We start from the raw sequence: 11,443 nt of genomic DNA, 5'->3' as shown, positions 1-11,443 counted from the left end.
CCTAGAATCCGTTAATAGAATACTGTGAAAATAATAATTGCTAAAACTTCTATCAGTTTGATTTGCGCTAGTTCCATGTAAAATAGCAATTGAAATTCATTTATCTGAAGAATTTTATGTATTTTTTTAAAATTTATTGACAGTAAAATATTACTCTGAGTTTAAGAAATATCTTTTCAACCATGAGACGCATCGTTTTAGTGTATTGTCATAAGTTGAAGTATGAAGACATAAAGAAAAGACAAAAAGAAAATTATCGAGCAATGAAAAACAAAATAAGGCAAGATACAATCTTTTAATGCAAAAATGTCGCTTTAAACTCAGAATTTATTGGTAACACAAAAGAGATTTGTGAAATTTATTAATTAATTATTCAAATTTCTTTTTACAATGAATTTTGGCTACTGATTGTAATTTGGCACTCAGTTGAAAATTCCAATCAAAATTATTTTGTCAAGAGACATAAATTTATATAAATTATTTTAATAAGGTTGTTCGAATAAAAGTTATTCCGCTTTTCCTTACAATAATTTAAATTTTATGTAAATTATTCGATGTCCCAAGGTTTTAATTGTCTTTTGAAGTCTATTTTTAGGAAATAAGAAATGTTTCGAAAACTCACCTCTTATCTCTTAGTCATGAGGGTATTTTCTATGCCGCATTCTTTGTATTTTAGAAAAGTGAAATAATTAAATAATTATAATAAATAAAAAGTATTAATATTTAATCATTATTACCATTTTTGTATCAATATTTTATCACGCAGTTACAAAATTATTTATTGTTATCTTGCGCATGCATAGTATTACAAATATTTGTAAAGATGTTCGATGTCTAGTTAACGAACTGCAAAACTAAAAACATTTGAGATAATAATAATAATAATAATAACATAAATGAAAGCTATAACTTTTTTTTCGATACTATTTTTTTAATAATTTTTTAAACTATTATTAAAACTAACTGTTACCATTATAATTTTTATAATCGAAAAGTATTATTACATAAATGGCTCAAAGGAGGATTCAAGCAGAAAATAAGAATATTTGTCAGCACTCGATATGAATCCTAACCAGTATCATGAAGCGTTATATGCTTTATTTCAAGAAACTGGTTATTATATTATGTCTCATGATAGATTATAATATTATAAATTACTATATTGGTGAAATTCTGAGAAAAAAAAATACTCAACACATATTTGTTAGATTTAAAATAAACCTAGTATTATGCATTTTTATAGAATGTCACCACTTTTGACTATCTTTTTTTCTACACAAAGAAAATAGGTTCATAATTTTGGTGCAAATAAATATAATTATTAAAAATATTATTTAGAAAGAATGAAGATGCAACAAAATTTTAATTTTGAGAAACTGAAACGTTTTGACGTCCTGAAATTTGACTTTTATAAAGCAACTTTCCTGCAATATATTGTAGTATGTATATGTCGAACAACATCGTAGAGACATTGAACAGTACATTGTGCAAATAGAGTTAAAAAAAATTGAGTCTAAAAAGCATTTAATGTATCTGAGAAAATCTATATCGCTGTTGAATGCAATACCAAGACTCAGCAGCAATTCGGAAGAAGGTGAGCAAATTCATCTAATTCTAAATCTGCTTTCGTATTTTTTTAAGAAATCACAGAATAAAACGCATCTTAAAAGCCTGATCTATTAACAAAATATTTTAACCGAGTGCTTTCGTTTACTCTTATTTCCAAATGAAATCATGAACAATATATATCTATTTTGTAAACAGAATATTCAAACATTTATATAACAAGGTGAAATATTTCTCCTTAATAAAAGAGGTTTTCCTGTTCCATATATTCAAAGTTAATCATATATAAATCAATCAATTATAAATAGAATCAATCAATTATAAATAGAAATTTTAAAATGGATGTGAGTTTCAATTAATGAACTATGAATTGAGACCCTCAGCTTGTAAGTTTTTAAAATATGCACAGCACATTCAAAAAGAATGTGAAAGGGGGCGGAGCGCGATTTCGGTACTTGCTTCGCTTTGCTTTGGGCACTGATTTTCTGTAGGCCGACTTCTGTTCCCATCCCCACGCCACTGATAATATCTTTGCTTATATATCTGCTGGCCAATGATGTTTCAAAAGGAGAGGGAAAGATGAAGCATTAATTGCACTAAATACCCAACAGTATTGTTAAGCGATTTTCATAATATTGTACTGCACTCAGAATATCTGGCAATATTGTGGAGAAATTGTGCAGTACCTTGTGTTAATTTCTTTATACCCCGAATGTGAATATTAAGTAGTCATCTTGAAGATGAAATCTAAGCACATTAATTTTGTAATTAAAAAATAAATATTAAATTGGGAAAATATCGTTCTATATCCCAGTTGCCATTTGCATGTAAGACTTATTTTGTACCACTTATCTATTAAACACGTAAAAATGCTGAAATATTGAATGAGCGATAATATAATAATCAGTTCACGAACTAAAGTATATAATACTTCATAATATTTGAAAGGATTCATATCGAATGCCAAGAAACATTCTTTTTTTCTGCTTGAAACTTTCTTTGAGCCCTTTATTTGTATGAAATTACAGTGCGACATTACTCGCAAAGTTATCTGCAGGTTAAAAAGTCATAAAAATATCTCTAATGATTAAATTAGTACTCGCAAGAAAGTTTCTACAGGTACTGTAATCTGATTCTGTTGCCTCTCAAAATTCATAACGAAATACAACAGAAAATTATTCAAATCAAAAAGCGTGTGGTTGAGGCTACTGTCGGCAGAGCTACTGTAGAGGGCACTCAAAGCGCGGAATTTGTTTGAATTAAACTGCTGATTGGAGCGCTGAAGTGACTCACTGTCAATAGCGGACGAGTTGCACTTGTATTTCGTTCAACGGCGCGGTCTGTGTATTGAGTATTGTAAACGTTGCAAGAAAATTGTAGGTTCGTTGAAAGATTTTAATTATTTAAAGTTGATTAAACTCTTCATAAGCTTTTAAATGACAAAAATGTGCGATGGATTCATTTAAATTTCTATTGTTCGTTGAAATGCATATTCAACGATGGTTGAAATGCATATTCAACGATGTGTAACGGTCGGCTCATAATATATATTTTTCCTTGTTGGCTATTATTCTTTATTTAATTGCATTTTTATTTTGCAGATTCTTCTGTAACTAATTGCTATTAAAATGACTTCCACTGAATTTACAATTGGTTTGGATGGCTCAAGAAACTCATCAAAGTGAGTGCAATTACTTTTCCTTTGTGTGAAGTTTTATTTTTTATTTCTGTCAAAACTGTTGAACCTTTTTTAAATGCTAATTTAAATTTTTCGGTAATTTTACTGTTGAAATTCTACATTACATAAACTTGATTGTGTTTGAAATGCAAAAGTTAAAAAATATTTGTAAAATGTTTTGAGGTTGCTAGGTTACAAACAGTAGGTTGTTTCCTTATAAAGTGCCGGCTATTTTATTGAGTAGCTTTCATTTTCTTTTATCGTTTAGTATTCAGGTCGTCAAAAAGAAAAAGTTTTCGATTATTCATAAAAGTTATTGAATTTTAACGGAAAGAATTTTCTTAAGATCGTAATGCATTATTGATGACAATTCATTTCTTTTAATGTTACTGTATTTCTTATGTATATATAATGTATATTTGATTTGTTATGATATTTCTGATGATATTTCTTCTTTAAAAAAATAACTAAAAAGGATGATCGTTATAGGTGTGGCCACATTGTTAAAGACTTTTGCTCTCATAATTATATTTAAAAAATATATATATAATTGCTATAAATGTCTTCTTTATAATAGAAATGATTTATCATAAAAAGTTTTTAATTGAACATTTAAAAAAAATATCGGTTACGTGCAAGAAAAAGTTGCATTAATGACAACGGGAAATGTTCGTAGTTTTCGGCGATTTGAAGTGTTTTTTGGTAAGCATTGGTTAACTGAATTCTCAAGGAAGAATACTTATATTTGGCGTTAAATATATACTATGATAAATTTCAAAATTTTGATGAAGCTTAGCACTTTGTTATTGAAACTTTAAATATACTCATAATTTTCTGTAGTAATATTTATAAAATTATTTAAAACATTTATTTATAGTATGAAATTTTATGAAGATCGTTTTTCGTATACATAATTGTAGTGATTTAAAAATATTTACATTAAGATTCCTTAATCATTTCAAGTATCAGAATTTACCATAAAAATTGATAATATTGATTGCATTTAAGTACTATAATTGTATAATTAAACAAATACGAGCTGCATGAAGCATTTAAAATGTTACTGATTGTGTTCTAGGAATAGCATGGTTTATATCTAGCAATTCAGTATGTTGGTTATGAATCTATAATTTTATGTGTATAGTTTCGGTATTATTTTGCTTTTGTTTTATTACCAGGGTTCAGTCTTTTTTTTTTTTTTTTTTTTTTTTTAAGTATTGGGAAAAATGTAAATCTATTTGAGCTTTATTTGGATTGTCAAATTAACTGTATATATATGTTTTTAATTATGCTAAATAATTAAATTCTGCTTGTAACTTTTCTTACAATTTCAGTCTAAAAAAGTATTTGCAGGATTGTGTTTTTAGTTACCAAATCTATGATTCTTTTAAATATTTAAAGTTTTTCATTGTTTTCACATTCTATCAAAATTTCAATTTTTTTATATAATGCTCTTAGTCTGAACTTTCCTATTTTGAAATTTCAATATAATATTTTACTTCTGAAGGAGTCTTATTTTAATATAAGCTGAGGGTGTTGGTGATCTAGATAAATTCTGGATTTTCCTCTTCCCAATCAAAATTTGTGAAATGCTTGTGATGCCTTTCTCAAATTTAGTTTCAGTTAATAGATAATTCAAAAATTGTTTGTATTATGCCAGGGAGAAATGATAGTTTAAATATCTAAAAATTTATACATTTATTCTTATTAAATAAAATGCCTGTGTAATTTTTAAGATGGTAATCTCCTCTCAAGACAATTAGAAAGGATTTCATCTATTTTAGAAAATTCAAACATAATTTGTTGAATAATTGAGCAATTTTATAGTCCATGGGCCATTGTTTTTCCATCTAGTTGCTCATCCCTAACACTATTTAATATGTATCTTTCTGTTTTGCATCCGATGTGTGAAGAATAAAATAAAGTTATTATATACACTGTGTTTTTTTCTTGCATAAGAAAACAGTAAAGATTGTTAACATGTTAAAAAAAAAAATGTTTTGTTAGTTGATTTTGTTTTTTAATCTTTCATCTTAACCTGAATTTTTAAAATTACCTTTTTAGAGTTTTAAAGCCTCCAGGTGGTGGTTCCAGTGACATTTTTGGACTTGGAGCTGCACAGTACTCGTCTAATGAGCGTCAAAAAAACAAAGAAGCTGCTTCTGGAAATACACAAAATAGATTATTTGGTTCGTCCGAGAATGGCACCTCTACTCCTGCCAAGAAGCATAATACTTCAAACATTTTTGCAAGCGAGCCTCCTCAGCCTGCTAAATCATTTAAAAAACCTTACGGTAATCATTTTGGTTATATTTTCTTTATAATCCTAATTTATGAATGCATTATCCTAATTCAAAATTACTCTTTTAAATATAAGTTAAGCTTTGTTTAAACTGCTTATGTTCTAGTTTTCAAAATAGTATATCGGTTTTACTTCTTATCCTTCATTTTAGTTTAAATTTTTCTTATTGGTTGTGAAAATAATTTTCAGGCGATAAACTGGAAGATGGTCAATGCTTCCTTACAATTTATTAATCAGCAGTTTAAAAATTAATGGTAGAAGATATATAAGGATTTGCATGTTTGATTTACTTCTGTGCTCAAAACTTTGTATACCAAAATTGTGCATTTTGGATTAATTTATATAAAGCTTCTACTATATGCATATCTGTATAATATATGGATTTAAGGACCATATTTTTCATGCGACTTTAATAGGTTAAAGTAGTTGTCAGTTTGTACAACAAAATTTATTTAATTCACGAGTTGTTAGTATTGTAGAAATTTTTTCAATATATATATATATATATATAATATAAAGTTTTAAAATATTACATATGGGAAAGATTCTGAAAATAGAATATACTTGATACTCTGGAAGTAATGTTTCTAAAAGAAAACTTTACATTTAATTATATTAAATATTTTGAATTGTTTGGAACTTGATTTGTCATTTGTCAAAAAAATAATAGATTTGTCAAGTAATATAAGCACTTAAAAAAATATTTTCTTTATTTATTAGTAAGGGTCTTTTGTTTATTTTAAGTTTCAGTATTAAAAAATATATTGGTAAATTACCTATTTCTGAATAGTCAAGATTTTGTCGATTCACATTTTGTATTGCTAATCTACCAGCGCAAATCGTTCCACAATTCTTTCTGGTAAACTCCATAATATGCACAGTAACATTCTTTATGGTGTACTGATGCTATGCATTTGCTTGGGATGTTTCATTTTGCTGTTCGAACAAGTAGGCAAATGTTACCTTGCTTTTTTTTGCATGTCTGAATTTAAAACTATTGCTATAAATGGGGGGGAAATTATATTAAACAAATATAAACTCCTTTAAACCTTCTGACTTATTGTAAAAGGATAATTCACTTCACTGAATTAATTTTAATTCTGAATTTTCCTGTGTGGTTTTTGTTTTATATCTAGTAACGATAAATTAAAATGTCCTTATTGTCTGAATTTTAAACTAGAATGGTGTAAATTTTGAGAATGGAGGAGGGTATAAAATGTTATTTCTGTTTAAGAAAAATAATAAAATGGATGCCTAAAGCTATTTGATATCAAATTTACAGGCATTGAAGCACTTTAATTGACTTTTTAATTAGTGATAAAATCTTAATAGCAAAGGGAATGCATGGCATAAGATGAAATGAGTTATCTATTATCATATTAGTGTATATTCTATAAGTTAATTATATTCATATTTCAAATTTAGCAATTTTTGCATGTTAGCATTGTTTGATATTTCAATTTTATATTTATATACCTGAAAAGGGTTAGCTTTTAAAAGTTAGATCAGTTGTAATAATTTTGAATGTTTTTGATTATGTTGAGTGATTTTGTAGCATTTTGAAGTTAATTATTTCCCCTATTAAAATTTTGTCTTATTTGCATTTTGGTATTTATTTTGTGAGATCCCTCGTTTATTTTAGGTGAATGCTTCTTAGTGCATGCATTATTTTTGTTGACTATATTTTATTTTTGTTATCTTTCTTCATTTTTGCATGGGTTTTCATGCTTAAATAGTTCGCCGTAATCCTATAACTGGTGAAGAATATGAAATGTATCCTGAAAATGAGAAGAAAGAAAATGGAGAGAAAGAAAAAAATGATGATGAACAAGAAAATAATGTTGAACAAAATGGTGGTAAGTTGTATTGTAGCATCACATCATGCATCAAGTGATGTTTATGAAATTTATAAATTGGTGTGTGTTGGCTATTATGCATGCAAGTGTAATTCCATCTTGTAATTTGAATGAGCAGGTTTATATTAGAGATCTGAACCATGTCTGTTTTGCATGTACTTTAATTACAATTAAAGTTGAAGGAAAATAAACAATGAAGGGGAATTAAAGTTAATTAAATAAGTCCCATAAATTTTTTTGAAAAATAAAGCAAAATGGCAAGTTATGCCTCCGAATCTAAAATGAGCTCAAAAGTCGAATTGTGAAATTTTTACTTTTTAATAAGAGGTGGCAACAAGAATTTTTGCATATATTTGCTTGATTCTGGTTTAATACCTCTATTGCTAGACTTTATAAGGGAAAGTTTAATTTGCAATATGCTGATGCTTATTTAGCTTTACTATTTCATGGTATTTTCATTTCTGCCATCTGAACACATGTTCAGTTTTATTTTTGCATTGTCTTAATGCTCTTATGGAATGCTTGTATTTTGCTGCTTGGAATGAATAATACTGCATTTTTACTAGAATATTGTTTTATTTGCTATATTTAAGAAATGAAGTGATGTTTTTAATGTTGTCAAAGTGTCTTGATAGAAATTTGTTAGATCTAAAGAATATCCAAAACATTATTGAAGTTGAAAAACTATCTGGGAATATGAGAAAAAACCATCTAAATATTAGGGAGTTTTTAAAACAGATTAATTTGCGTTTTTGAAGTTGTCAGCATTTTTAATCCCTTATATTCTGTATTGGTTATTAAAGTTGTACAATTACTGCGGTTAATTTTCTTAAAATAGATACATATCCAGTTAAAGTTGGAATATTGAGGTTTAAAAAAATTTATTTTTGTGAAAAGCAATTCATATGATTTTAATTTTGAACTGAGTCCCTTTCCCTTGGGAAAATGCAGAACTGTTAATTATATTTATTTGGCCTAGTTTGGCTCTTATTTTTGTATTTATTGCTTTCAAATTAAATATTCAAGTGTATAGGATATTGTATTTGATCAATATATAAAGATGAATGCTACCATTTATTAAGTCTTTCATCCTATTTCATATACATTGCCTTTACAAGTATTATCTTCATTTTTTTTATTTATGTATGTTTTCTTGGACTTTATTTGGAAATGGTACACTTTTTATTATCTATAAATGAAGTATTCTGTGCATATCCAGGGGGGAATTCGAAAAATTATTGAACATATTTTTCTTTTAGGTCTGAATGAAATTTTTATTACTAGCATTAAATTTTAATCTGCTTATTTTCATCTATAGGTACAACTGAGGAGGAAAAGAAAACTGAAGCTCCACCAGCTAAGCCCATTACAACAAGTATTCGTGTGAGAAATCCACCTGGTGGGAAATCATCTGGAATATTTTAGTTTGCTGTGCAAATGCTACTCTCTGTGTATTTATGGATGTTGTCATTTTGTATTTTTGGGTTTAGACTATTTTATGTGCACTTAATTGTATTTATAAATTTAATATAGCAAACAAAAGGCTTCTTTAACTACCTTGTAGATTTGAAGTTATTTTTCAATCTAAATATGCTGAGAACCTTCAAGCTAACTAATTTTTAACTTTTATAAAATTTTCCATGTACAGAAGTAGGATTAATGTTGGCTTAATATTTCTCATGGCATTTTCTTTATTTAACTTTTGAAAACTTAATAAACCTGCAAAATGCTTCTTGCTCAACTGACAAATTGCATGCCTGCAACTGTTAAGAAGTTTGGACAATGTTAATCATTTTTCATGTTTTTACAAAATTGTCAAAACTAACGATTTAAGAATGTAAAATCATCAGCACTAAATTTAATCCAACTTTAGACTAGTCGTCTGTGTATTTTCAAACATGCGACCAAAAAAAAAATCTGGATATTCAGTACAATCAGTATTTATGACAGTTAAGTCATGCAGTAGTTTGAACATTTAGCATTTTTTAAATATTTTCCCGTAAAGTGTGTATTAAATATCTGTGATTTTATGTGTACAGTTTATTCATTTACTATAGGTTATTAATCTGTTTGTCTTGCACACACTATTAAATCTGTGTATTTGGTGAAATTAAAGTCTGAATTTGTTTCATTTTGTTTATGCTTTTTGGATCTGATTTAAAGCTAGGTGTTCTTGAAAACTTATTTTCAACAGCACCGCCATTTCATGTGCGGACAATTTGAAACAACTTTATTAAAAATTTATTTTTGAAGAACTGCTCAAACATGTACCTGTTTGCCAAATATGCAATAAGAACATAAATTATTTTGTCGGTATTAAGCATTTATCTTGTAGTATTCTTTAAATGTTTCCTATTTATGAAATTCTAAGTAATTAGCTTGTCATGTCTTTGATTTATGTGATTTTGATATCTATTTTTATAGCTTTTTGTTTTATTTTCATGGAATAAAATGTCTTGTGATATTGACTTGTTTTGTTGAGCTCATTTGCTTCTATTTATGCATTTACTTTTATTCTATATTGTTAAACACTTATTTTTATGTAAGAAATGCTTTAAAAAAATCACCAATTGGTTAATCATGATTCTTTTCTCGTAAGACGATAGTGACTGTAGTTTTTCATGTGAATTTGGAAAATTGCCTATTTGGAAGTGTCTTGTAAGTTCTTTGTGATTATGAGTTAATCTTTTTAAGTGCTCAGGAATTTTCTTCCCTATTCCGGGAGATTTTCTGTTTGGCAAATGAAATGTCTAGCATTTTTAAAGATGTTTAAATTTAAAAACCATATTTAAGCACCTTATAAAAATGTTTAATTTTGTAGGGGGGGGGGCTTATAAAGTATATAAGCCTTATAAATTTTTTTATCTTCCCGAAGTGCAAAGAAATCATTGTTTTGTTTTCCCCAGACACTGAATTCGATAAATCAAAAGCATAGTTATAAAGCTTTGTTTTATGGTTATATCTGGGGGAGGGCAACAGAAGGGAACGATTTGAGAAAGGAATCCAGCGTGAAGTTGTGATCTATGGGTTTCAACATGTTAAAATAATGTTAAATTTTTTTTTTCCACTGCCTGTTTCTTAAACAATTAGCTTCCCCATATATTCATTGAAATACTGAAATGGTTATTCTGAAGTGGAAATATGGACTGTACCACTACTGCGACTCGAAAAATATTCGTTCTTCCTATAAGCGTTAAAAATTAAGAATTTTAACTATGCTTGGCGAGTACGTATAATCCGTTATGGGTTATAAACGGGAATGAAGATAAAATCCATCCTCCCCACAGAGGTCATGGTCTGCCTGAGGAGGAGTAATGACTCAAATTTTCGCCATATCATTGATTTTGTTAAATATTTCGTTATGTGAATAGGGTATAAAAATATTGCCTAATTCGTTAGAGGATTCGTGTGTGCGCGCGCGGGTATGTAACAGATTATTCTAGTTGTACAGTGGCTGAAGAAAAGGCCATCCTCAGCTGATCATCTAATATGAAAACTAAAAGTGCCATTCTAAAGCTTGTGACTTATACTAAAAGATATGCTTAAAGCATTCACAAGGAAATGTACCCATTTAAAATTGTTCATACTTCGAAATTTTCTATAGCAAAACCCTCTTTGGAAGTTATGAATGGATTCTATATGGGGAAAATTACTCAGAGTACAAACTTAGGTTGGTGTGCCATGATTACATTAGGAGATATTTGGCATTTTCTATTGAGAGATTGTTTCCGTATATAGATATGCAAGGGTTATATATTCTTTGAATGTCGATAATAGTATTTTTATTTTTGTGACACTAAAGCAACTGTAAAGTTTTTGTTCCCATTTCAAAATTACATTGGTCTTGCCAACTGTCGTCATACCAGCATAAAGATCTATCCTAGTAATAAATCTATCGGATTCGAATAAACCCAAAAATTAAATCACTATCAACGGATTTGCTATAGAACGTGAAACAGAAATCATCTTTTGAAAAATTGACACATCAAATTGTATTTAATAAGTTTATTATGCAATTATTTTTATTTGATTGACTAACAA

The 11,443-nt window shown here is 27.9% G+C and overlaps 1 protein-coding gene across 1 annotated transcript; it reads left to right on the top strand.

Annotated features, from left to right (window-relative positions):
* The first annotated feature begins 2,795 nt into the window (after positions 1–2,795).
* LOC129959034 (jupiter microtubule associated homolog 1-like) lies at positions 2,796–9,870 on the top strand. The gene is made up of 5 exons (XM_056071808.1): positions 2,796–2,946; positions 3,168–3,247; positions 5,309–5,538; positions 7,283–7,402; positions 8,721–9,870. The coding sequence occupies exons 2-5, from the start codon at positions 3,195–3,197 to the stop codon at positions 8,825–8,827; spliced, it is 510 nt and encodes a 169-aa protein (XP_055927783.1). The 5' UTR covers positions 2,796–2,946; positions 3,168–3,194; the 3' UTR covers positions 8,828–9,870.
* The last annotated feature ends 1,573 nt before the right edge of the window (positions 9,871–11,443 follow it).

The sequence above is a fragment of the Argiope bruennichi genome, chromosome X1, assembly GCF_947563725.1.
Source record: "Argiope bruennichi chromosome X1, qqArgBrue1.1, whole genome shotgun sequence".
NCBI classification, from domain to species: domain Eukaryota; kingdom Metazoa; phylum Arthropoda; class Arachnida; order Araneae; family Araneidae; genus Argiope; species Argiope bruennichi.
This window is presented reverse-complemented; position numbering and strand designations above follow the sequence as displayed.

Bases quoted from the DNA above. Each gene is read 5' to 3' on its own strand.
- LOC129959034 (XM_056071808.1), top strand. From the start codon at position 3,195: ATGACTTCCACTGAATTTACAATTGGTTTGGATGGCTCAAGAAACTCA. The intron at 3,248-5,308 runs GTGAGTGCAATT...TTACCTTTTTAG, and splicing joins GGCTCAAGAAACTCATCAAA to AGTTTTAAAGCCTCCAGGTG. The intron at 5,539-7,282 runs GTAATCATTTTG...ATGCTTAAATAG, and splicing joins ATCATTTAAAAAACCTTACG to TTCGCCGTAATCCTATAACT.